The sequence below is a fragment of the Accipiter gentilis genome, chromosome 1 (assembly GCF_929443795.1).
Source record: "Accipiter gentilis chromosome 1, bAccGen1.1, whole genome shotgun sequence".
In the NCBI taxonomy this organism is placed as follows: Eukaryota; Metazoa; Chordata; class Aves; order Accipitriformes; family Accipitridae; genus Astur; species Astur gentilis.
Genome location: NC_064880.1, coordinates 54,576,781 through 54,602,892, shown reverse-complemented (window position 1 = coordinate 54,602,892; position 26,112 = coordinate 54,576,781). Strand labels below are relative to the sequence as shown.

The 26,112-nt window shown below is 52.2% G+C and overlaps 1 protein-coding gene and 2 non-coding genes across 4 annotated transcripts; 2 read left to right on the top strand and 1 right to left on the bottom strand.

Moving 5' to 3' along the window:
• Positions 1–482: 482 nt before the first annotated feature.
• Positions 483–553, top strand: TRNAG-GCC (transfer RNA glycine (anticodon GCC)). Its single transcript has one exon. It is a non-coding gene; the product is annotated as a tRNA-Gly (tRNA).
• Positions 554–812: 259 nt separating this feature from the next.
• Positions 813–884, bottom strand: TRNAA-CGC (transfer RNA alanine (anticodon CGC)). The gene has a single exon. It is a non-coding gene; the product is annotated as a tRNA-Ala (tRNA).
• Positions 885–19,642: 18,758 nt separating this feature from the next.
• On the top strand, positions 19,643–24,814 carry NR4A2 (nuclear receptor subfamily 4 group A member 2). Of its 2 annotated transcripts, XM_049811031.1 has the most exons (9): positions 19,643–19,709; positions 20,593–20,742; positions 20,978–21,387; positions 21,520–21,843; positions 22,440–22,569; positions 22,667–22,830; positions 23,004–23,206; positions 23,688–23,866; positions 23,980–24,814. In XM_049811031.1, the coding sequence occupies exons 3-9, from the start codon at positions 20,980–20,982 to the stop codon at positions 24,234–24,236; spliced, it is 1,665 nt and encodes a 554-aa protein (XP_049666988.1). In that variant the 5' UTR covers positions 19,643–19,709; positions 20,593–20,742; positions 20,978–20,979; the 3' UTR covers positions 24,237–24,814. The 2 variants fall into 2 exon arrangements, with proteins under 2 accessions (XP_049666988.1, XP_049666979.1); XM_049811022.1 differs by having other exon boundaries at positions 20,978–21,843.
• Positions 24,815–26,112: the final 1,298 nt, after the last annotated feature.

The following is a 26,112-nucleotide window of genomic DNA, read 5'->3' as shown; positions in this document are numbered from 1 at the left end:
CAATGGCGTTCTATTGATATCTCAACCCTACACAAAGTTACATTGTGCTGAAATGTCAGGATCCATAGTGCTACATTAATTGACAAAACAGAAATATAAGTTTGGACATTGTACCATGATGATTCCGTTATTAGTAGATCATGTAAGCCTATAAGCTCTTGACCAGTGGTCTCCTCTGGCAAGGTCCTCCCAGCAGGGAAAAGGAACAAAAATACACCTTTTCTGACTTGGTCTGAAAGTTCATGAATTTAAAGGATAATGGGTCTATTATACAATTTTCCAGGGTTTTTTAATCCTTTGGAGGAAAAAGGTATACAGACATCGCTAACTTTCTGAAAGCCGGTTTTTTCCCCTGGAAATAACGGCTCAAAAGTACTGACTGTGAAGATGGAATTGAAAAAGGGAGGAAAACAAAACATTTGAAATAAGCTGCCTTCGGTGAGCGATTCGAGGAAGGGGCCGGCCACGATTTCGTCGGCCGTGCATTGGTGGTTCAGTGGTAGAATTCTCGCCTGCCACGCGGGAGGCCCGGGTTCGATTCCCGGCCAATGCAGCCTTTTTTTTTTTTTTTTTTTTTTTTTGGGGGGGGGGGGGGGGGGTGTCTTCTTTTTTCCTTCTCGGCGGAAAACCCACCACCTTTTTAAGACCAGAGCACTCGCAGCGCCCTTTTCTTCTCCCCGCGGGGTTCCCGAGCGGGAAAAAGCGGCTCCCTGGGGGCTGAAACCACGTCGTACCGGTGGCCCGGCGCGCTGCTGGCTGAAGGGGAAAAAAAACCAAAAAAAATCGCCACAAAACCCCAAAAGAGTAGCCCCTGGAGATGCCGGGGATTGAACCCGGGACCTCACACATGCGAAGCGCGCGCTCTACCACTGAGCTACATCCCCGGCTGCCAGCCGTCCGCTGCCGGCCGCTATCAGAGGGCGGGCCCCAACCGGCAGCCGCGGCAGCGGCAGAGGCGCCATCTCCGGTGGAGGGGCGAGCCCTCGCCCTCCCCGCAGCCTGCCTTCCCGCCTCTCCTTCTCCTTCCCTCGCTCGCTCTCCGCATCTCGGCGCGGAGGCCCCGGTGCCCGGTCCCCGCACGCCGCCCGGGAGCGCCCAGGCGGGGCCGGGGGGTCCCGCAGCGCACAGCCCGTGAGGAGGGGAGAGCCTGAGGACCTGCCTAAAGCCCCGTCTGTCTTCTTCGGTACATCTGCTTTAACCTCAGGGAATTCTAACAAATCTAAGTGAGAGATGACTTGCCATGACGTAAAGGCACCTCTTCGAGGGTCTTCTTCCTATCTCAAAACGGACTGGGCTGGTCTAGAGCCCCAATACTAAGAGAAAAACAGCCCAGCCAGGTTCTTTCGGTGGCATATTCCCAGCAAAACCAGCAACTTCTGTTAGCTTTAGTGGGAACTACCTGGTCCCACTCTCCATTCAGGTTTATTTTGAGAATCTAAGCTCCATCTCCATGATACGCGCCATTCTCCCCTCAACAGGCATCCATACTCTAGCACATAATACTACAGTGCGTTTAATTTATGCGCTTTTGAGAAGCTGCTGCAAGCAGCCGTATCCCTTTCCCAGAGCCCGAGACAAGGAGGAGCCTTCGGCACAGAGCACGGTCCCTCCAGCGTGCCCCATTTTGACACCAGAACCTCAGCGACTCACGTTTTTCTGCCCCAAGCATTTAACAGCTTGACTTTCTCCAAAACAGATTTTAAGAAGCAGCTTTCCAGGAGTTACTGAATTTGATTTTCGTAATTAACACAACATACAAACTATTTGATGGGTCTGTTAACATAAAACACGGAATAGCAGTGGCTCCTCACAAGGCTGAGCCAAGGGTGCAGAGCAGGTTAATACCAACCTCTGCAATAAAAACACAAAGCAATTTAAAACCTTCTCTTCAGGTTTTCCTCCTTTTGTTTACCTTTCTGTAGACTTCAGAATAGCAGAAAATGAATAATACAGATATTACTATGCCTTTATGGATTTCTCAGCCTTGATGGACAGTCAGTGCAATTGTGAAACTTCCCGTTTGGGCAGCGGATCAAGGCAGAGCACATTCAAGCTGCTGAGAAGAGCAGCTACAGATCCAAAGCATATCAGCAAGTATTTCATTACTGTCCCTGTGGAACCAATACAAGAGCTTATGTGCTGCCTATATTAAAGTGAAACAAAGCTTCTATTGCAGCTAGATCCAAATATCCTCTAGATCACCACCTACCAAATACAGAATAAATTGAATTATTCAGGCAAGACTCAACATGTAGATGCTACGGGAGAAAATAAGATGCCTTACACTGAGCTGTAAAGTAAAACAAAATGACCCATAGATGGCTATAAATCGACTCGGTGGTAAACCCAAGGCTACCAGAACTGCACGTTCTTAAAACTTCAGGAGGCAGCAATGGAACCCTGTGGCTGCCGTAGCAGCGATACAGCTCCCAGCGCCGCCACATGCACATCTCATGATCCTTCGACTGTCGCCCACAGCGCCCGTCTTGCCCAGATGTCTGGAGGCAGCCCCTGGTTCCAGGAAACACTTTGTCATCCTGTGCCGAGCAGTTTTTAATGCTGCTGGATGCCACGGCACAAGCTCCACATTCAGCTTTCTCAACAGCTCTCTCAGAGGACTACATTCACCTCTTTGTGTTTGGGTTTCTGTGCTGACATCAGGGAAAAACAATGTCATTCTGTTATCTGGCAGCTCCTCCGCATTCCTTGGTAGGATTAACTCATTCCTGGTACCTCACAAACCTTACACGCCTTTCTGGAGGCCTTCCTTGTCCCTGGGGACAGGGTTTTCACTGAGTGTCCTCAAGTTTTTGCATTTTCCATCGATTCTCGTTAGAGGCATGATTAAATTCACCCTGTATTTTCCACAGCAGTTCTTCTCCAAGCTGACAGATTTCTGTAGTCCGGCCCGAAAAGAGTTCAGTTTCAAAGTTACCCAATGTACGGACTGCGTAAGAATGATCACAATGAAATTCTGAAGAGACACATAGGCATTCCTGCATTTCTTTCTGATATAGTTTCCTAGCACTGCACTTGCTTCCAGGATTAAATGTTTGTGCTCAAAATTCCTTCTTAAAATAAACACTCCCATTCAACAAAATACAGAAGCAAAGCACAGCAGTATGCAACAAACATATGAAGAGTGTTCACTCCATTGATCCAGCTCAGCTGTACACATTCATTGCCTTGTGCAACCGCAAACCTGCCTGGCCTGCCGGAGGTCTCTGCTCCCCGCATGTGCTGCCTTCCTTCTGTTTTTGCGACTGCAGCCCTCTGTGCACTGTTCTAAGTCTTGACCAAGCGCTAGAGCCTGTGGCAATGGCATCAGCCACTTATAAATAAATAGCTAAAGTTATTTTTCTTCTATCATACGATCGTATCGTCCATTTGTTTGCAAGTATCCAGCGAGTCAGTGCAGCATATTCATGAATCTCTTATATTATTTATACTTTATTAGCATTCCTATCCTCCTGCAAAAAACATTCCTGCCAGAGATCAGGAAAACCGTAAAGTGGCAAATTTCAGAGATTATGAACAACACCCTAACTACTTACTTATGCCACTTACCACACCTTTTTAAATAATAAATGTGTTAGAAAAAAAACTGAGGACAGAGTTGTGATTTGCAGTTAAACATCTAAAAAAAATTTCCAACATTGCATTTACCAAATAGTTTTTATCTACTGCCACTCATCAGAGAATATAGTGCTCAGAATAACCCTTAGGAAGTTCTGCACATATGTTAGACTGAATCTGAATGAAGTTATAATCTTAAGTCCTCCAAATACAAATTGTTTTTTCTCCTGTATTTCTACATCTTTGATTTTTATTGAATTAACTCCCTTGTACGTGGTGAAATGGAGGAATAAAGCAAGGACGTCTTTCATTAGTTCCCAGTCATGCAAGGCGTACTACAAAGTCTAAGTGTTCAGCTGGTTTTTGTTGTTCCTGGTGAGAACATCATGAGAACATCATAAGAACACCCCAAAAACACAGGTTACGAATCAGCCCATAGTAAAGAATTATGGAAGTTAGAGTTAAAAAAGGAGATAAAAAGGCAGAAAACAGGATTAAAGTACTGAACTGGGAGATTCATTAGGGTTGCAGACAGATAAGTAAATTACAGCCCTGCAGAAATTATTTGACTGGCAAATTAATTACACAATATTACAATGGTTTTCTCAGCCAAATTTAGCCCTCAGGAAGCAGGTAGGAGTCTGCATGACTTAATAAAAGGAGCCTCGACTGGTCTTCAGCTTAATCAGAGATGAAAATTAACATTTCAGGATTTGAGGCAAATAGGAGGTTTTTTGTAAAGCTCAGAAAGACAGAGTCTAGCACAATTATACAGGATTACACAGATTATAAAGCCATCCAGAGAGCTGAATGCTCCTGCTTTCTTTACAGGTCTTTAGTTTACAGACCTACCCGTGAAGCCAAGGTGGAAGCTGATTTGGAAACAAACACAGCAGTCTCGTTAGGACAGATCATTCAGCAGGACACTTTAAATTTGTTCAGAGAATGCCTGATAAAAATACTCTGCAAAATATTTTACCCCAACCCTGCAAAAGTACATTATTATCATTATTATTTTCTTAAAGCATTGACTTATTCTCGGAACCTTATTCCACATTTGCAGTCTGTCCCCAGCGTGCAGAAACATAATACATAAGAATTTTTTTTCCCCCAGTTTGCTTACTAAGCGTCATGTTTTTAAGGAAGAGATATTACGAGCTCTCTCTTGGAACAAATGTTCTTTGTTGTTCCTGGAAAAGTTTTGGAAACACATATACCCCAACTGAAACACATCACCCTCTGGTGATAAGTATCATACGACATGCTCATTAGCCCAGTCTGAACCACAATATCATTACAAATATTAAGTAAGATATTTTCTGATTGCATGAAATTACACAACAAGAAGACAAGGCTCATACTCATCATCTTAAATCAAGCATAACTCTTACTTCAAATTACTACAGAGCATTTCAGCTTCCAGTGCTCTATTTTCTCCAGGGGAATCTCTTGCTTCTCTGTTCTTGATGTTCTTCAGGTTACGTCTGGAATCCAAAGCATAAATGTTTTGTCAGACAAAAGGAAGATGTAAATCTTATGGCAATAAATGATTTTGAGACATTACAGGATGAGGTGTGTAGCCTCTTAATCTTAGGATAAAAAAGTGTACAACCAAACGGACCTGGAGATGTGGCTTCGTATTGACAAGTGGTTTTTTTGCACTTAATAACGATCGCTCATTGTTGCAGGTTACAACAGGCAACAATTTCTTCTACGTATAATGCTGACTTCAGTATCACTGAGAGGTTTGATTTCTGCATGGACAAAAATCGGTTAAACTGAGCAGGGGGTTTCCGTCCCACATCCATTTTGGTCTCTTCTTTCCTCCTGCTAGCTGGGGGCAAGCTGCCTCAAGTGTGGCTGAAAAACCATGAAACTGTTGTTTGTCCTTGGCAGTGCGCAGACCTTCCCTTGCACGGGTCTTAATTTTGAGCCGTTCACAGTTAAGTGGCCACAGTTTGCTTTCCACCCAAACCCACATGCCAGGCATGGTGCTAAATGACGCCAAGGTGGATTAGGAGCAGGAGAAGGGTGGCCTGGGCAAATCAGAGCCCCACTGTACTCAGCGTGCTCTCCCCTCAGAAATCATGAATATTCACATGTAAAACCACCTTTTGCCACTTTCCTGACCCATGTGGTAAAATGGACTTTGTTACCCAGGCTCATAAAGAAAATCAAAATGAGGCCTACTGCTAGTAGCTCTTGCAAAAAATACCATCGGGTTTAATTTTTGTTACTAGGCTACATTTGAGCTGATAGGGATCTGGAAGCTTTACATTTTATCTCATTTCAGTAATATTATAATTACTGAATTATAACAATAATTAATTCAGTAATTATTGTGTATATTTTCATCATAGAAAAATACCAGAATAACTGCTTTATTCCTCTGCACTAGTGCAAGTAGATGAACATAAACACTGTCTTAGAAGAGCACCTAGAACACGTACATCTATCACATCATGTTGTGGTTCTGCTGCCAGGCACCACATGACAGCAAACGAACCTAAAAATAACGGTGAAAAAGCATCACACACCAAAGGACAACAAGAATTTGTTGTTAATAAAAAAACAAGCAAAGTGAAAGTCTCACTGGCAATGGGTGTCAGGAGCAAGGATAACTGAGAAACCCTCAGGACAGGAGTTTATTGCTATTACTCAGGTGAACAAATTCCTATAAAGGATATTCTACATGGAGTCCCAGGTTCATCTCATGGAAGACAAACCAGTATATGTCGTGGTAACTCCTTCAGTGGACTCTAAACTTCCTATGCTGTTGATGCTGAGACTGAGAAAGAAGAGATTACTCAGAACCAGAAAGTAGCAAGAGAAAAAAACAACACAGAAAAACAGAAAAGAAAACACACACACACAAAAAGACTTTGAATTTGGTGAACAAGGAGTATTTTTCAGTTTGGACCTTAAATTAGATAAAGTACCAATAACATGTAATGTTTGAAAAAAGCAAGATCCTGACCCATAGTGACCCATAGTGTCAGACGCGAGTTAAATAAAGGGCTTTAGAAAGGACTTATGCACATAGTACGTGTCTGCAAAAAAGATTTGAGCCTTTGCAGCACTGGACACTTTGACCCAAGCTTTTGGGGCGCTGGGATGACCCCCGGGTCGGGCTGCTCTGCTGCCTTGGCACTGCAGTTACACGCGGAGCCCCCAGACACCCACTCTGTGCAAGGGTGGAAAGCTGCCCTCTACCTCCTGCACCCGTGATGTGGGAGACCCAAATTCCACTTTTGGCTCGGCGCACTGCAAACACCAAACTCTGTCAGCCGCGGCAGAGGCGGGCAATGGGGCCAGGACCCTCCGGCCCCCCGCGCTCCGGGCCGGCTGTGAGTCAGCTCCTTGCCAGCAACTGTGCAGTCCCACGGGGTCACAGACATCTTCAGGGAACTCCGACAAAATGTTGGTTGTAATGTTTAGCACTTTGCCTGTTCTTTGAGAATAGCTAATTGTATTTTGCTCATTAATCTTACAGCAAATTTTCCCCCTCGTTTTACCTTCCCAGACTTAAGTGATTTGGATGCCCCTCAGCATGAAGCACATTATTAATAACAGCATTTAACTCAGGCCTTAAACAGCAGGTGTTTCCCAAGTTTTCCTCCGATTCCTTCATCAAAGTAAGTCTCAGTACCGGCTGGATGCATTGGCAGTGAGAGGGGGTGGACCTGCCCATTCTGCCTTGGCTAATATATTGACAAGATTTAAAAAAAAAACATTCTCTCTCACATCTACACAACCGTTCCTCCTGCCCTTTCGCTGTCCGCTGTTCTACACATCTCTGCCTGCTCTCCTGGGAATGGGCTCTTCTCTGCCAGCTGCATTTATCTCTGTGGCATTGACCATGCCAGTAAGCATCTTGTAAGGCAGGGTCAAGAGTTTTGTTGTGTTTGTGGTTTTCAGTATACCAGCACATCCAGCTAATTCCTGCTCTAATTCCCACTGAATAGATTTACCAAACTCACTGTCCAGATGCTAACCTGCTGCAAGGTATGGTATACTTGACAGTGAAACACACAAATGCAGCTTCGCTACTTTAACAGCTACTTTCTTGGTCACATTTACCAAAGAGGTTTTCACTAGTCTAGATTTTCTTAAATGCTAGTCTAGTTTGCTGTGAGCTTGCAATGCCCAAGTATTTTGATGTAAGGCTGAACAAAAATTAGACACACAAGACTATTCCAGTGTCTGTTAAATCGGATCTTCATACAGCAGAGAGAATAAATTCTTACAAAGCCATTATGTGACCATTGTTTTAGGTAAGTGAGGAAGACTAAAACTTTACATTTCTTAAAAAAATTAGACTAAGCTTTTCATTTCTTTAAAACCCTTAACAAAACAATGTCAAATTCCCATGGAACTGGGAATTCAGCCAAACTGATTCTTGCCCCTTCACATAGAAGTTGCCATTGGCTCCAAAGAAACACATCCAAGCCTCGCAGCCCGAAGACTTAAAATCAGAAAATTGTCCCCATCCTTGCTCTTATTAATCCACACTTATTCCATTTGCAGCAGTGGAGGTTTTCTTCTTCAGTGACACAGTACAGATTCTGCACTGTCCAAGTGCACCCTATCCAGCGGGGACTGTGGGCTACATGGCTGCCATCAGCATGACACAGCCCACACCTGCACGGGCAAAGAACGTGGATTTTATCCCGACCCCCATGATGTAAACACAACTGTTGCTCAAGCCCTAGACCCCCTCTTGTTTAAACCAGGATTCAGTGCAGCAAGTACAGACTTACATCACCCTTACAGCCCCAAGCTGGCATAAGCGAATCCTTCCCAGTTGCTGCACAGGTGGAAAGATCTGACTGACGTTCAGCTCAACGGCTGCAGAGCGAAAGGTTCAACCATTGCCTCTGCTTGGTGTTGCTGCCCTCAGACCTGGTACCGGCTGCGGTGGCTACCGAGAGCCTGGCAACACTTGCCCACCCGGCCTGACTGCGACAGAGTTTGGGTGAGATCGCTCTTAGTGAGCGCTGGTGGGTTGCTGAATCGCTGTGAACCAGAAAGCGATATATTTACACCTCATTATCAATATGTCAATAGGGGCCAGTTCTGTAGATTCGCTTGCTGAAAAGTATGGGCTAATTTAATAGGAATTTGACTGATATAAAAATTGACTTGGTTTTCCAATGATATCTTATACTGGAATGTTGTGATCTGGAAACTAATATATTTCTTCTTGCTTATCACATCAATATGGCCTAATTTTGTTGGCTTCTGTATTGAACAATCTGGTGAATATACAATCCAGTTTTGATTTCTCTCTTTATGATACCTCTTATTATTAAAGCTCTCTCATCCAAAAGATAATGTATTTTTATATACTAGTAATATTAATGGGATTCAGATTTCACCTCAGTTTTAATCTAGTTTTTTCATATTGAAGAACCAGATTCCATTTAGTTAAAACTGAAAAAAACACCAGCTTTTCCTCCATTCTGTGTGCAGGTTGAACTACAGTTTGGGCATTTTTATTTAATACTACTCTTTGTCAAATCAGTGTTTATTGCTTACTGTGTTTTGAATGCTGCAAAGAAGGCTATATTATTCATTGTGCGTTATTACTTGCCTGTTTCTCCACAATGATTTCATTGACTGGATATGGTAAGCATATGCTGTGTGTACCGTTGGGTGTACATAAGTGCTATGTTTGCACTAAATTCCAGCAGAGCCTTGCGGAAAGCGAAGGAGCACTGCAGGGAGGGCGAGAGGGGTTGAAGCTCTGACACCCTCCTCAGTAAGTCATCGAGAGACGGAAAATACGGGTCCTCCCAACATGATTGTTGAGGTTTTGCCTTCTGTCATGATCCCTGGAGGACCTGGCGAGCCTGCACGGCGGACGCCGGCGCTGCTGAGAAGTGCGGGCAGGCGCCTGGCACCGCTGGGCTCGTGGAGGGTGGCCACCGGGCCAGCAGATCCATCGCCGGGCTCTCGCAGTGGTTATAACTGGGGAACACCTCCAGGCACAACCAGTGTGCGTGGCACACAAGCTGGTTATACGCTCACCTACATGCACGAGAGCCCTGGAGTAAGTACTTGCATGAACAACTTGAAGCCCACACGTACGAGCTGTAGGCGCCCGTGGCGCAGATGCTGCCGTGCAGCTTGCTTTGCCAAAGGAGCTGTTTACTGCGCAACACGTGCCCGGCTCGAACTGGTATTTACTCCCCGCAAAAATGCTTTTCTTTGTTTTCTCCTGATTCTCGCACGACGTCTGCAGCCGCTTTGGGAGCGGCGAGCGGCTGCGCTGCGGGGTCCTCCCCGGGTGCAGGCTTCGGGAGGTGGCAGGAGGCTGCAAAGCACCCAAAAGCCCAGAGGAGAGGATGGGTGCCCCCTTCTTGGCCAGCCTGACCCAGCACCAGTCCCCGTCAGCCTGGGGCTCCAAAAAGTGGTGAAGGAAGAAGACCCCTGGGTGCGGAGCTGGACCCACACCTCGGGGCCCTGGGCAGAGCCCAGCCAGGAGGGGAGGCAGCAAAGAGAGCGCAGCATCGTGGCCGAGAAACCACACCAGGACTGGGAGACCGTGAAGAAAGCCATCAGCATCAACGCTGCCATGGGTGGGACAGCCAGAGCCCCTGAAAGGCCAAAATGGCCAGTCAAAAATGTGATCCGGGAGCCCCTGTAAACACACAGGCTGGAGCTGTGACCCACCACCACAGACGTACCTGGAGCACAGCTCCAGAGAGAGCCCTGAAAAGGAACAGAATCTACACAGGAGTAAAGCACATTTCTTAGTGAAAGTGAAAATAAGGTTCGGCTGACATTCTATGACAGTGTTTTAAAATGGATAATTAAAAAAGTGTCTTAACAATTTGGGTATATCATTTTCAGCTTAGACTTCCCTTTTTGAAGCACTGGAAATAATTAACTTCTAAAAACATAACTCCTTCATACTCTGTATTAAAGTCAGGCATTTTAAAAGCAAAATGATATTTTAATAACTATTCTCGTAATTACAAACTCCATTCTCTACACAAGTCCTGTTTTCAATTAACATCCTGCATTAATGGGTTTACTCTCCCTGCCATTTACCTCTAATGACAGCAACTGTCACATAGATGAAGAGTTTTGCAAATTCGTAACTATCATGAGTTGTTTTTTCCTAATTTTACCACTATTTTCTGAAGCCTGCAGTACGGTATGAGCCTTTTACCCAGGAGATAACCAGAATACTCATGAGATTTTGTTTCTGAACTTGTATTCTGGCATTTGCTAACTGCTCGACACCCGTCGCCGAGCCAGCTAGAGAGGAAGGTCATTGTCATATGAGTGGCTGGACAAACAGACGATGCTGATAACTGTTCCTGGCGACTGTCGGGCAGCGCACCCAGCCCCTGCCTCAGCGGCTGTCGCACTCTGTCTGTTATCATCCGTCCCTTCGGTGTAAAAAAAAGCTTTAACATCCCTCTTGCAAAAAGGGACTGTATTTTATAACTTGGACTTAGTTCAGAGCAATGAATGCAAAATATGACTTGGTCACCTCTGGAAATTAAACGTGTTTTGCAAACCAGGACTTCACCCGGGCTGTCTGAGGAAAGAGGGAGACGAAAAGTGGCCATCCCTGGGGAAAGCAACTCGCCTGGGGACACGTCCTGGCAGGGGGGGGGACGACCCAGCTTCTGACAGGCACCCTGCAACATGGGGAGCCGCACGCCAGCCCCGAGCCAGCCCCAGACGCCCTGTGATGTTCTGCTTGTGCCGCAGCTTCAACCCAGACTGCGCTGGGACGGAGGAGGAGGAGGCTGGCACCCGGTGGGGCTGACACGCTCCACCGCAGCCCTGCGAGATCCGCACGCACACGTCTCCCACTCACCAGTCGTGAGCGAAACAGTTTTCAAAGACATTGTGTAAAACACTCAAAACAGCTCTATTTCGGGAGGCCTCGAGGCGTACAGCCTCAATGGAAAATTATTTTCTCAAGACTGGAGTGAAGGGGAATGATCGGGCCCCAAAGCTGCGCACGTTGGTCTGCAAGCACCGCGGCAGTGCCAGCGAGGCTATGGGCACTGCGGTGGTGCCGGCAAGGCCATCGGCACCGCTGCTACCTCCCCTGCAAATGCAGACCGAAAATCTGCCGCTTCAAAACCACGTTGTCTTTATGAGCGAGGGGTTGCGGCCACCCTCTGTGGCGACGAATTCACCAGGCCAAATGCTTGCTGCCTTTGGCAGCGAGTCCGTCCCGCAGTAAATTGTTTTGGGAGGACTTCAATAAACTGTTTCTAGTTGGGGATTACAGAAATAGACTCCTGGTAACTCGGTCAAACCAGACATTCCTCCGGCATTATGTTTCACATCTGCGAGGCTTTATGCAAGCGGCCGCAACGCAGGATGGAAGATAATGATGCCGTGATGTCCCCAGAAACACCCTCTCTCGCACAGGCTGTTTTGGCACCCCCGGACAGGACTCCTGGTACAACCTCATGCTGTTGTTGCGAGGCTCCGTTAATGAAAAACATCTCAGAGGAAAAATACTTTTTCTGTGTCAAGCGCCTTTCCTGGCTCCAGCTCTGAGCAGTGCCGGCCCCGGGCAGACCCAGAGGTGCTTTCGGAACTCATCATCGACACCCCCCTCCCAACCCCACAGAAGGCCCTCTGGACAGAGCTGTCCATCTGGAGATGGGACCAGCAACACTTCCCGGCATGTCCGGCTGCTGGAGAAGGCTGTGCTGGAAACCCACCTCTTTTGCCAGCATCTGTGAATTTTTGTCTTCCCAACGTCAAATACAGCAGGGTCTTCCAGGGAACGTGTTTCTGAGGACCGTATGAGGGGGAAGGACCCCAGGTACGTCGAGAAAAGTGCCCCCAAAACAAGAAAGGATTTCACTTAAAACAGCAAACAGAATTTCACTTAAAGAAAGTCGTTAATTAAACCAGATTTCTGTGTGCTGTCAGTTAATTACCAAAATACGGGGAAAACAACGTGTAATTATGCTATTTTAGAGTGCTTGTGACATAAACACATCACTCAAGTGACATGTTCTGGGGGTTTCCAGAGCTGGCAGAACAGCCTGGAGCCGATCCCCGAGACAATTCCCAAACAAGGCAGGCGACGGCTAGCGCAGACCCCGGCCACCTCCACCGTCACCGCAGCCAGATGCCGGCCTCCGGGACACTCCGCCTCACCTTCGCCATCCTGATTTCTCATGCGTTGCTAATGGAGGCTTCTCGACTAAAGAAACGCACAGGGGCAGAGGGAAGAGGTCCCCCCTGGACGCACAGCGCTTCGCTCGCCGACCGGCTGTGGCAAGTGGAGGCAGACGGCTGCTGCTCCTGTCACCATCCACCAGCCGGAGCTTCTGGCAACAGCCCCGGTAGGAAAATGCGAAACGAGGCAGCGAACGGTGAGAGGGCTTGAAAATCGTGGCTGGGGGTTCTCGTGCTTTTAAACACGGACGGCTTGCTTTTACTCCAGGCAGTCTGTGGGAGCAGTCTCCCCGCACGGAGCCAGCCCTTCCCGCTGTGATGACCGGTTTGTTCACGGTCTGGGTGTTGGCGGTCAGATACGCAGGTAGTTACCTGCTGCCCCTGGTGAGCCGCTTAATTGGGAGCTCCGTGGCCCGCATACAGAAATTTGGGGGGAAAAAAGTGTAATTGCATTCATATATTCTATGGGAAGCAATATGACTGGAAGAGCTGGAATGGTGCAGCTCTGCTTTCCTGCTGGCCCTTCCCTGACCTACTAATGAGGCGGCTGCTGCCTCTTCCCAATCGCCTTCCCAATGCCATCCGGGTGCCAGCAAAGGGGCCTGCGCCGTTCCTGGGACAATCTTGGGGTTGTTTTGCCATTCTTCCAAGCCGGCTGGCATCCTCGTCAGATAACAGAAATTCAGAAATGAATGGCAAATGAGAAGCTATAACGGTCTCTGCAGCGTAGTTACTACTTCTGGCATTCTCAAACCTTTTAGGAAAACAGTGCCAAGTTAAAAACCCAATCTACGTACGCGTTACAGTGTGTATGCGGGGGGGGGTGTGTTTAAGTAGATGGATGTGTGTTTTATGTAAGAAAACTTTACAAGGTACTTAAAATAGTCCGTCTTCTGGAACCGGTTCCATCCAGAGGACGCTCCAATGACATCAACGCGGGCCGCCGCGCCTCCTCATCGCGGAGGCGAGGACCAGCACCCCCGGCCCCCGGGCAGGGCCGGACCTGTTGGACCCTAAAATGCGAGGGGGACGCGCTTCGTCCCCCGTTTGCTGGAGCCGGGCTCCGCACAGAGCAACCGCGTTCCCGGTGCAGAAGAGCCGGAAAGCAGGCAAACTCGCTAGCAGCCGAACGTGGGGGTCCGCGGGGAAACCCCCCCAAACAACCCCCAAAACACCCACCCGCCCCCTCACAGCCGTGCGGGCAGCCCTGACCCCCGACGGCGGCCGGGACGGAGGCGGGGATCGGGGGGAGCCCCCGGCAGCTCTGCCCGGGCCGCCCCCGCGCCGGCGTCAGCTCCCCCCCGCCGGCGGGGCCGGCGCTGCCGTCACCGGGCCGCGGCGCTGACGGGCGCTGACGCCGCCGGCGGCGAGGGGGCGGCGAGCCCCGGCACCCCCGCCCCGGGCTCCCCCGGGCTCCCCATCCCCGGGCTACCCGCCCCCCCCCCGGGCTCCTCCTGCGGGCGCCGCGGGGACCGCGCTCCGCTCCGGGCGGCAAGCGGCGGCGGAGGCAGGTACCGGCGGGGCTGGGGGAGCGGGAACCGGCGGGGAGGGGGGGGGGGGGGGCAAGCGGCGGGAGGCGTCCCGGGGCGGCCGCCTCCCCCTCCCCCCCCCCGTTGGGGTTTGGCAGCGGTGCGCGGTTCCGGCAGCCGTCGTCGGCACAGCTGGATGGCTGGGGAGGGCAGATGTTGCTAACGGCAGCTTAAGCACGGATGGGCAGAGAGCATATGGAACGCAACACGTGCCATATGGTCCGTTTAGCCTTTCACCTCGAAGGGTATCAATCAGATCCATCCCGGGAGAAACGGAACGGCTCGGCGCGGGAAGACGGAGGGCTCGGCGCGATTTCTGTTCCTTGACCTGCGTAACGGCGAGGCGGCGAGCGGATCTCATCGCTGGCGCGCCAAGGACGTGGCCAAACCGAGCCGGGCTTCAAACGCCATAAACATCTATTTGCATTCCGGGGCCTTGACAGCTGTCAAAGCAGGCAGACGTTGACGGGCGACCCGTTGTGCTTGCTTGCCGGTAATAATAAAGGGAAAATACAGCTTTGTAGTCTTCCGCAGAATAATCACACGTTAATAAGAATATAAGCGGAAATAAACATTACCGTAACAAATACCTTCCATCATCCGACACTACCAGCTCGACCGAGTTTCAGGAGCGGACTAAGAGCAGGGAGAACGATGCTCCTTTGGAAGTTTCAGGAAAACAAAAGGGTGATAATGGAGCACTTGCGAGCCACTCTGTTTTCATCTGGCGATGAGCCCCACACCCCGTGCTCTGACGCCTCGCACCTCACGTCGGGGCTCACGCTTCTTCACATTGGCATCCAACTTCACAGCTTCTGTCACAGCCGCCCGCTTGCTGTGGGGAGACCTGACACGGGTTCTCACGGGACCGTGTACCCGTACGCTCTCATTTACCGCGCCGGGGCTGGAGCTGACGGCGTGTCCCGAAGGGGAGGTCGGTGCTGGTGCTGGGGCCACCGCAGTGAAGACGCTGATTTGTAGCCGATCGCTGGTGGTGCCGGGGCCAGGCGCTGCCGCAGCGGTCGGGCGCTAGCGCAAGGCTCGTGCCCTGACGTGCAGCCTGCCTCTTTCTCCGTTTGGGCTTGCATTTGGGGACTTTGCACCTCAAGTAAAGAAGCGCTGAAGTGAAATCAGTCAAAAAGATGCTTTGGTCCTCTTTGCCTCTGGCAGGTATTCACTGAAGTGGTACAACTCGTTTTGGATCTCCTGGTGATAGCACCAGTATATAGCAGCGTAAACATCCTTCTGCAGCCCGTGTGTTCACGAAGCAGGAATGGATCGTGGGTGCTCTGGGGGCCCGGTACTCTCTCCTTCACCACCTTGCCCCCAGGCAGGGTAACGGGGTCTCGGCCTGTAGCAAGGATTCCTGATTCGAGTGGTATCAGCTGCTTGTACACATTGTGTCTTCTGATAGCCGGTACCTTTTCGTAAGTGTTAAACTTTCGCTCTGTTGAAGAGGAAACAAAGCTTCCCTCTCCCAAAACATCATCCTGAAACACTTGCCCAAGTTAGACGCGTGACTCGAGTATTGACAGTGTGTTCTTATAGGGAAGGGCCAGGTGCAGGAGTTGCGTTGCCGGTGCAGCACCCTCTTCACACGTACCAGACGAACGCGGCCCCTGTCCTGCACGGGCACCAGCCGAGGCTCGCTGGCCTGGAGAAGAGAAGGAGCAAACCTGTGCTGCTCCCGCAGGACACCCATCTGACCGTGGAACCGAAGCTGGGGTTGCCCACGTACAAAACAAACGGTCGCTTTGTGCATAGCGAGTTCCTGCAATACCGCGACGCCCAAGACTGCCAAACACGTACCGTAGTTCAGGCTTTATGCGTCGGAGGTAGGTGTTGCGTGGAGTTCACGATGCGTTGCAGTCACCGCAGGTGCTAGCCGCAGCGCTGACCATGCCTGGCCGGCACGGCTGCTGCCCTCGTGGCTGAAACGACGAAAGCTCCATCACGGGGACCGTGATCCAGTTACGGTCTTTCAACTAATAGACGTACAGCTACAGCCGCCACAGGTCAGTTCCTGTGCTTCTTAATCTTAAACAAACACTGTAACTTCCCTTTAGACCTTGGGAGTTTGCTATGCTCACAGATAGGAATGACGAGAATTTTTGTGCCTTTGTTGAAAAGGACAGTACCTGAAGCAGGCCTACACACAGACGGTCTCCGAAATACGGCCTATGGCGTCAGCCGCAGTGCATCCTCCGGTGGAAGCCCTCCTAATGAGCTGGAGAAGCTCGTTAGTGGTGGGCGGAGCCTTTCAGGAGGAAGGCTTCTTACTTTTTTGGAGTATGCTTGGGGACAGTCCTCCTAAACGTGGAGTTCAGGGTCAAAAATGCTTGTGATTCAGATTTGTGTCTTTTAACCCCTGATGGGAGGGAGCGGGAACAGTGATGACGTGCCTCTGTGCGCACGCCCGTGCCGGTGCCGGTGCCGGTGCCGGTGCCCGTGCCGGTGCCCGTGCTGGTGCCAGTGCTCCTGCCCGCTTTTCCTGGGGGGAAGGAGACGAACCGGGCCCCCAGGAGGGGAAGGCCCAGCACCGCCCAGCGCTGCGGATGATAAAGGCTCTGGCCGTGTTCCTCTTCCCGCTGGCTGTAGGAAGGGTGCGGGCGTCTCGCCCGGGCGCGGGGGCTGTTGCAGTGACCAGCGAACCGTTCTCTAAGGGGGAACCTTGCCATGCAGGTGGGCCCCTGGCCCATCAGTGCCGCCCCTTGTGTCTGGTGTTGGAGGGGGCTTGGATCTTCTTGAATTTACCAGCTTTGGGGTTTTAAGGGCTGCTTTTCTAAGGGCGCTCAGCCTGCTGAGTTAGTGACTGTACAAACGTCCGGCCCGGGCCTGGTTTTGGGGTTACCTTCTTCCAGGGAGACTAATGCAGAAACAAGGGACAAGGGGCAATTCGTCATCGGCACTTTGGGGGAAGAGCGGCGGTTCTTTCTAATTAAATGTGTTCTTTGGGCTCGTGTATTTAGGTACCAAAATACAGCATTTCACCACATGTATAAAATTGTGTTTGCATTTATTTAATTTAGAGTTCTTTTTTTAAAAGCATGTAGTCTTGAATGTTTGTTCTCCGTTTTTTTTCACATCATTACTCTGATACTGCTTGATTAGCTCCCTCCCCAGTCATGATTGGTAATTAAAATAGGCATTAAAATTAGTCACTTAGCAATTTTGCTGTTCAATTGGCAATTAAATTACTTAATTGCAATTAAAGTCCTAATTTTAATTGGCAAAATGATAGATGTAGATTTAAGATAATATGTATAAATACTTTAATAAGTGTCTATATAAGGATTACTTAATTACTCAACTTCAAGTTTATGCTGTTAACTTTAGAACTTTTAAGTGAGTAATGAAATTTATATTACATCTATTCTAAGGATATGGTAATTAGATGTATTACTTATCCCTATAAGGGCCTTTGCAGTAAGTTTCTCCTGTGATGTTAAAACTATAGCCTGGGTGAACCTTTGTGGTATGACCGATGCTGATCGTGACGCGACAGCTCTGCGGCGGGAGTCCTGGCGGCCGAGGGGACGGGTGGGCACGAGGCGGCCCACCGAGCTCCTCCAGCGCCCCTCGTCTGAGCACCACGGCGGCGAAACCAGAGCAGCACATCGATACCGGGAAATGTTGTTTTCAATAGTCCTTGCAGATCAGAGGCATCTTACAGCCTTCCGTCATTTCTTCACTCATCTTTACCATCTCTTCTCCTGTTGGATAAACCTCAGCAGTAACTCTGTAGGAGCAAGAGACTGTAACTGCAAAGTGGAAGTGATCTCTTCTGGATGCGAGCGAGCCAGACGGTGGGAAGCAGTTTGTCTTGGGTGTTTGAGTTTTTACAGTGTAAGCTGAAAGGGAAAAGCATTTGCAAAGCGAGCATGATGACTGGCTTACAGCGAGAGAAGCGTATTAGGAAGAAGCAATCGCACTTCCACATTCCTATTTAAGTGCTTCAGAGGGTTTTTACGTCAGGCAAGGATTTTGTGTCGGAAACGTTGGCTTCTTAGGTTAAGGCTGCACCGTGTCGGGTGCACTGGCTTTTATTCTGTCCTTCTGCACAAGACGGTCCTTGCCGGGTTGGATGTGCAGGATCTGTTCCCAGCCTTTACTCCCTCTCACACGCTCCGGTCTCTCTAGCTTTGCAGAAAAAGCACCTGCCAGCAGGCAGGCGCCGTACCTCGCGCGTCGCTCTGCCGCCTCGGCTTGCTGCGGGCAGGGACGTGCAGTTACGTGACTTCTGCCTTTTTTTGCAGGCCGGACTGCAGCTGGGGGTCCCGCGGGAAGATCCGGGGTCGGCGTCAGAGCCGCTTTCCGGAGCCCACCGCGGAGGAGGCCGAGCGTTCGTTCCCCTCCCTCCTCAACCCCTTCAGGAGCAGCGACGTCGCCGAAGCCCTGCGCGCCGTCGCGGCCGACGCCGCCTGGCCCCGTGAAATTAAGATTCCCGATGGGTTTATTAATAAGTGCGCTGCCCTTAATTATACGAAACTGGTTCTGCTTTCCGTCCTCCCCCCAATGTTGACCCAAACGTGTGCTGTTAAGGATGTTATTCAGAGGGGTTGCGTGCGGGCATTTCGGGGAGGGGGGGCGAAATGATAAATAAACCCAAACCCCGCGTAAATTCCGCGTGGGAAACGGACGGGGTGCGTTCGGCGCGGCTTGTAAGAAACGGCGGCGGCGGGCGTACGGCTCTTGGCTCCGCTCGTGGTCCAAAAAGGAGGGGTTTTCCCCCCAAAGAAAGGGGCGGCGGGGAGCTCCCGGGCCCTCGGGGGCGCGGACCCGCGCCCCCGAGGGCCCGGGAGCTCCCCGCCGCCCCCGGGAGCTCCCGTCGGGGCGCTCGCTATTTTTGGCGCGCCGTCTGGTTGCGTCAACGGTGACGCCGAAGGGTGGGTGGGGCGGGGGGGGGGAGGGAGGGTGGGTGGGTGGAGGTGGGTGTGTGTGACACCGCCCTTTATGCAAATGAGGCCGCGCCCCGCCCGCGCCCCGCGCGTGGAAGGGGCGGCGTGGGCGCCCGTGGCCGTCGCCGCGTGGGCGGGGCGCCCACCTGAGGGGCGTGTCCCCGCGGCGTGATGTCACCGTCGGAAATTTACCAAAGGGAGAGCTGGGCCAAGGGGGGGGCGGGGCAAAGCCGCCCCCTCCCCCCTTTTTTTTTTTTTTCCCTCCCCCCCCCCACCCCCCCCTTCTCTCCTCCGTCGGGCTGATTGGCCGGCGGGCGCTGACGCGCGGTGACGCGCGGGGGGCTCGAGGTGCACGTTGGCTGTGGAATAGGGAGCCCACATAAACAAAGGCACATTGCGGGGAAGGGACACTCCGGCCGCCTCGGCTCGCCCGGCGAGACGCTGCCGCCGCCTCTCCCCGACGTGTCCCGGCGCCGCCGCCGCCGCCGCCGCTGCCGCCGCCCGGCACTTGGATGCGCGCACAGGTCCCCGCTCTCCGGTGAGTGCCCACGCGTGTAGCCAGCCCCGCGCGCAGCCCGCCTCCCTCCTCCTCCTCCCCCTCGACACCCCCCCCCACACACACACACACTACCCACCCACCCACCCACCCCCCGCCCTGCCCTCCCCGGGCTTCCACGCGCGAGGCGTGGGTCGGGGCGGAGGGGGGGGGGGGAGCAGGCGCTCCCATTCCACCCGCTCCGAACGCGCGTGGGAGCCGGCTGCCGCGGCGCGTCCGGCCGTTTCTCCAGCCCCGGGATGAGCCGCGGGAGGGGAGGGGAGTTGAGGGGGGGGGTGGGTGGGGAGCTGTCCCCGCCGCCCGTGGACGCGTTGTCACCCGTGGCGCTGCCAGGTTGAATGGCCGCGCTGCGGCTCCCAGGGTCCCGCCGGGCTGGCTGTCACCCGCGCCCTGCTCGGGCGGCGGCTCACGGTCCTCCGGGGAGGGGGCAAACCTCACCCCCCCACACCCCGGACTCGCCCGGCTCTCCCCGGAGACGCGCCTGCTCCCGCCTTGCCGGCGGAGACGGGGAAAGGCGCCGGCTCCTGCCGGCCGAAAACCGGGGGGCAGACGCGCTCGGTTCCCCGCGAGCCGAGCGGCAGCCCGCCCGCGGAAAGTTTTCTTCCCCAGGAGAAAAAAACCCCAAACAAACCCAAACCCCAATAACCAACCCCCCCCCCCCCCCCCCCCGCAACCCGAAGGGAACGCAGCTCCTCGGGGGTGCCCCGCAGAGCCCGGGCCAGCCGGCCCTGCCCCGGCACCGCTCCCGCACCCCCGCGGGGGCGGCGGGCGGGCTCCGCCGGGGCGGGCGCTCCCCCCCCCCCCGCTCCGCCGCCGGTGCCGGGACAGCCTGAAGAGCGGCTCTGTCTGTCTGTCTGTCTTTCAGCCGGCGCGCTGGGCAGGCTGGAGCCCTCCTCCTCCTCCTCCTCCTCCTCCTCCTCCTGCGTGTTCTGAAACCGCGGAAACTTTGCTCTCCGCTGAGCTCCGACGCTGTCCGCCTTCAGCTCCCCCGAAAACGCCTCTAACGCGGCTGAAGGTTTGTGCGCTTCGTTCCTGCGGCTCCGCCGTCCCCGCGGCGCGATGCCCGGCGCGGTGCCCGCTGCGATGCCGGGCGCGGTGCCCGGCGCGGCGCCCGGTGCCGGGGGCGATGCCCGGCGCGGTGCCCGGTGCCCGGTGCGCGGTGCCCGGTGCCCGGCGCGGAGCAGGGGCGGGGCGGGCGGAGGGAGCGCGGTTTTGCGGGCCGAGTCTATATGACCCTGTTTCGTTTCCAGCCATGCCCTGTGTTCAGGCTCAGTATGGGTCCTCGCCTCAAGGAGCCAGCCCGGCCTCCCAGAGCTACAGTTACCACTCTTCGGGAGAATACAGCTCCGATTTCTTAACTCCGGAGTTTGTCAAGTTTAGCATGGACCTCACCAACACTGAAATCACTGCCACCACTTCTCTCCCCAGCTTCAGTACCTTTATGGACAACTACAACACAAGCTACGACGTGAAGCCACCTTGCTTGTACCAAATGCCCCTCTCCGGACAGCAGTCCTCCATTAAGGTGGAAGACATTCAGATGCACGGCTACCAGCAGCACAGCCACCTCCCCCCCCAGTCCGAGGAGATGATGTCCCACTCAGGCTCCGTGTACTACAAGCCCTCGTCGCCCCCGACCCCCTCCACGCCCGGCTTCCAGGTGCAGCACGGCCCCGTGTGGGACGACCCCGGCTCCCTGCACAACTTCCACCCCAACTACGTGGCCACCACGCACATGATCGAGCAGCGCAAAACGCCCGTCTCCCGCCTCTCCCTCTTCTCCTTCAAGCAGTCGCCCCCCGGCACCCCCGTCTCCAGCTGCCAGATGCGCTTCGACGGGCCCCTCCACGTCCCCATGAACCCCGAGCCGGCCGGGGCCCACCACGCCGTGGACGGGCAGGCCTTCGCCGTCCCCAACCCCATCCGCAAGCAGCCCTCCATGGCCTTCCCCGGGCTGCAGCTGGGCCACGCTCCGCAGCTGCTGGACAGCCAGGTGCCCTCGCCCCCTTCGCGGGGTTCCCCCTCCAACGAGGGGCTCTGCGCCGTCTGCGGGGACAACGCCGCCTGCCAGCACTACGGCGTCCGCACCTGCGAGGGCTGCAAGGGCTTCTTCAAGGTGAGCGGGCGGCGGGCAGGGCGGCGGGGGGGGGGACCTGCCGGGGCTGGGGGGGGGGGGGGGGGGCGAGGAGCCGCTTTCCCCTTCAGATGGAAATTGGTTAGGACAGAGAACTGTGTCTGAGCTAACCAAGTGGAACAGAATTCCCCGTGGTAAAATTAAGTGATCTCTTTATTTCACCATCCTGATTGAATAATCTTATCATTTTAAATAGAGAAGGTCTCCAAGGAATGTAAATAATATGAATGCCCACGGATTTGTATTTACCGAGCGTCTCCTTCCCTCCTCTTGGCATATAAAACACAGCTAGGAGCTGCGAGGTTAGCTCAAATGTTAACGCTATCAATTTTCTCCTGTTAAATGCCCTGGGAAAAAAAAAAAAAAAAAAAAAAAAAAAAAAGAGGAAAAAAAAAAAAAAAAAAAAAAAAAAAAAACGGGGGGCGGGCGAGGTGGGGGGGGGGGGAAGAGAATGAAAATAAAGAGTCGGGGGGATGGCGGCGGCCGGGGAGCGGGTCCCGCAGCCCGGCCGCTGACGCCTCCCGTCCCGTCCCGTCCCGTCCCGTCCCGGTGCCCCCCGTCCCGCCGCCCCCCCGCAGCGCACGGTGCAGAAGAACGCCAAGTACGTGTGCCTGGCCAACAAGAACTGCCCGGTGGACAAACGCCGCCGCAACCGCTGCCAGTACTGCCGCTTCCAGAAGTGCCTGGCCGTCGGCATGGTCAAGGAGGGTGAGTCCGGGGGGCCCCCCCGGCCCCCGCCTGCGCCCCGCCGGGCCCGGGCCGGGCCGGGGGGGGGCGGCGGCTGAGCAGCCTCTCTCTCTTGCAGTGGTGCGCACAGACAGCCTCAAAGGCCGGAGGGGTCGCTTGCCATCCAAACCGAAGAGCCCCCAGGAGCCCTCTCCCCCCTCGCCCCCGGTGAGTCTGATCAGTGCGCTGGTGAGAGCCCATGTCGACTCCAACCCGGCTATGACCAGCCTGGACTATTCCAGGGTAAGCTGGACCTGCGCCCGCCGTGCCCCCCCCCCCCCCCGCCCCCGGGACCCCGGGACCCCGCTGCCCCGAGCCGCCGGCTCCGGCGGAGGGCGCGGGGGGGGGCAGAGCCTTGCCGGGTTATAGCTGGCGTCGGGGAAGCCCGGGACGTGCGCGTTACGCTGAATTTCCAGTTCCAGGCGAACCCCGACTACCAGCTGAGCGGAGACGACACCCAGCACATCCAGCAGTTCTACGACCTCCTGACCGGCTCCATGGAGATCATCCGAGGGTGGGCAGAGAAGATCCCCGGCTTCACCGATCTCCCTAAGACGGACCAGGACCTGCTCTTCGAATCCGCCTTCCTGGAGCTGTTCGTGCTGCGGCTGGCGTACAGGTAAGCGGCCGGAATCCGAGGGGGGGGGGAACTTCTGGGCGGCGAGGAAATGGCATCCTTTCAAGGTCCGCTGGTCTGCGTTTTATTAACTCCTCGGTAATTAGGTGCCTCTTAAATCCTTCATTTATTGCTCCTCGAGTAATTAGTTGTTTAGCTTTTCTCCCCCCATCTCCTCTTTTTCTTCCTTTTTTTTCCCCCAACCTTTCTTCCCCTTTCTCTCTTTTTCTTTCTTCTCTTTCACTCTCTCTATTTTCCTTTCCTTCTCTCTCCCCCCTCCTCTTTCTCTTTTTCATCTTTTTGTCTTTCTCTTTCTCCTCTTTCTCTTTCTCCTCTTTCTCTTTCTCTTTTTCTCTTTCTCTTTTTCTCTTTCTCTTTTTCTCTTTCTCTTTCTCTTTCTCTTTCTCTTTCTCTCCCTATCTGATTTTTTCTTTCTCGCTCATTCATTCTTCTGTTTGTTTTGGGGTTGTCACATTCCTTCCAGGTCAAATCCGGTGGAGGGCAAGCTTATCTTCTGCAATGGGGTAGTCCTGCACCGGTTGCAGTGCGTCCGCGGCTTTGGGGAATGGATCGATTCCATTGTTGAATTTTCCTCCAACTTGCAAAACATGAACATCGATATCTCTGCCTTCTCTTGCATCGCTGCCCTGGCTATGGTCACAGGTCAGTGTCCCCTCTTTTCCGCTCGGCCCCACCGGGCAGCTCCTTTTCCCCGCCGCCCGCCTTTCCTCTCCGTGGCAGACCTGTAACGCGTCCCGCACCCTTCTCTTTTGCAGAGAGGCACGGGCTTAAAGAACCCAAGAGGGTGGAAGAACTTCAAAACAAGATTGTAAATTGTCTCAAAGACCATGTGACTTTTAATAACGGGGGGCTGAATCGCCCCAACTACTTGTCCAAACTCTTGGGGAAGCTCCCTGAACTCCGCACGCTTTGCACGCAGGGGCTGCAACGCATTTTCTACCTGAAACTGGAAGATTTGGTGCCACCGCCAGCAATAATCGACAAACTTTTTCTGGACACTTTACCTTTTTAAGACTCTTCCCGTGCACTTCCACTGAACTGAAGAGAAACTTCACCTGTCTGAAGGGGAATTCGTCTGGGCCCAAAGCAGCACCTCTGGGTGCCAGCTTCCCACCCCAAACAGTGTTGCTAACCTCCTGCGGGCAGAACGCGAGTGGGCATTTTGGCTCTGGGGCATCATGGATGCAGATCATGGACTACACAAATACCATGGTATAAACTTTTTATTATCAGCTTATAAATGAATTTATTATTAAGGACTTCTGATTAAAAAGATGAACATATCTGGCAACGCCGGGTGCGCAGCTAAGACTCATGCGGTGGCATACAAAGTGTTAAGGTGACCCACAAGTCTCACCCTCCTAAAGACTAAAGTTTTCTGCTGTAAAAGAAAGCTGTAATATATACAAAACCTAAATGTTGCGTGGGTGGCATGTCATTAAAGAAGGCGAAGGCTTGTAAATTTATCAGATGCAGTTTGGCTTTTTAAAAATTATTCTGTGCCTATTTATGAAGAAATATGGAAAACAATTCTAAAAAAAAAAAAAAGAAAAATAAAAGCTAAACGTGTTTGCAAAAAAAAAAAAAAAAAAAAAAAAAAAGGGAGAATAAAGAGAAAGAAAAATAAATCTCTCCATACCAGGAAAGCATGACGATTCTAGGGTGACAATGTTATAGGCACTTGCTATTTCAGTAATGTCTATATTCTATAAATAGTATTTCAGACACTATGTAGTCTGTTAGCTTTTATAAAGACTGGTAGTTATCTAAGCTTCAAACATTTTCTCAATTGTAAAATAGGTGGGCACAAGTATTACAAAACCCGAAATCCTCCCCAAAGGGACACATAGTGTTTGTAAACACCGTCCGACATTCCTTGTTTGTAAGTGTTGTATGTACTGTTGATGTTGATTAAAAAAGAAGTTTATATCTTGATTATTTTGTTGTCTAAAGCTAAACAAATCTTGCATGCAGCAGCTTTTGACTGTTTCCAGAGTGCTTATAATATACATAACTCCCTGGAAATTACTGAGCACTTTGAATTTTTGGTTTGTTTTGTTCTGGTTTTTTTATGTCTAAAATTGTCGGTTAATATATTATTTTCCGTTCGAGTAATATTTTTAATATTGCCATATTCTGTAGTATTTTTCTTTGTATATTTCCAGTATGGCACATGAGACGAGTCACTGCCTTTTTTTTCTATGGTGTATGACAGTTAGAAACGCTGATTATTATTATTATTTTTTTTTTCCTCCTGATAACTCTTTCTTTGAGAAAGACAATTTTAATGTTTACAACAATAAAACACGTAAACGAATAGAATTTCGTCTTCTTTCTGTCTAAGCGAGAAGCACCACCACCAGCATCCATTGCCCGTAAAGGACAATAGCCTCTGACAATGTAGTAATAAACCGCAAAGGCGAATGGATGGGGCAGTTCCCTTTCAGGACCGGCTGCGGCAGGACTCGCCGGCTCTGCGGGAGGAAGAGGAGGAAAACCTGAGCCTCGAAGGTTGGTCCTTTCCCCCATTTCCCTCCCCCCCCCCCCCCCCTCCCCGGCATCTCCCTCGGCAGCAGCCAGACCCCCGCTCCCGCGGTGCGGCATCCGTCCCTCCCTCCATCTCCCCGCAAAAAAGCAATTAGGCAAATTTCATCGCGGGCTCTTGATGTCCCCCCTCATTTGAGGGAGGGCAGGAGGGATGCCTTGGTATTATTATTTTTTTTTTTTTGGGGGGGGGGTGTGGTGGTGGTGGTGCTGTGCCTGCGCTGCGGGCTGTTTGCTGCCCTCCAAAGTCTCCCGATTCCTGGAAAGCTTTCCAGCAAGGCAAGGGGTTTTGCCTCGGAAACTTCCCGGGAGGTGCCGGGAGAGGTGGAGGAGGGTGTGCCCCC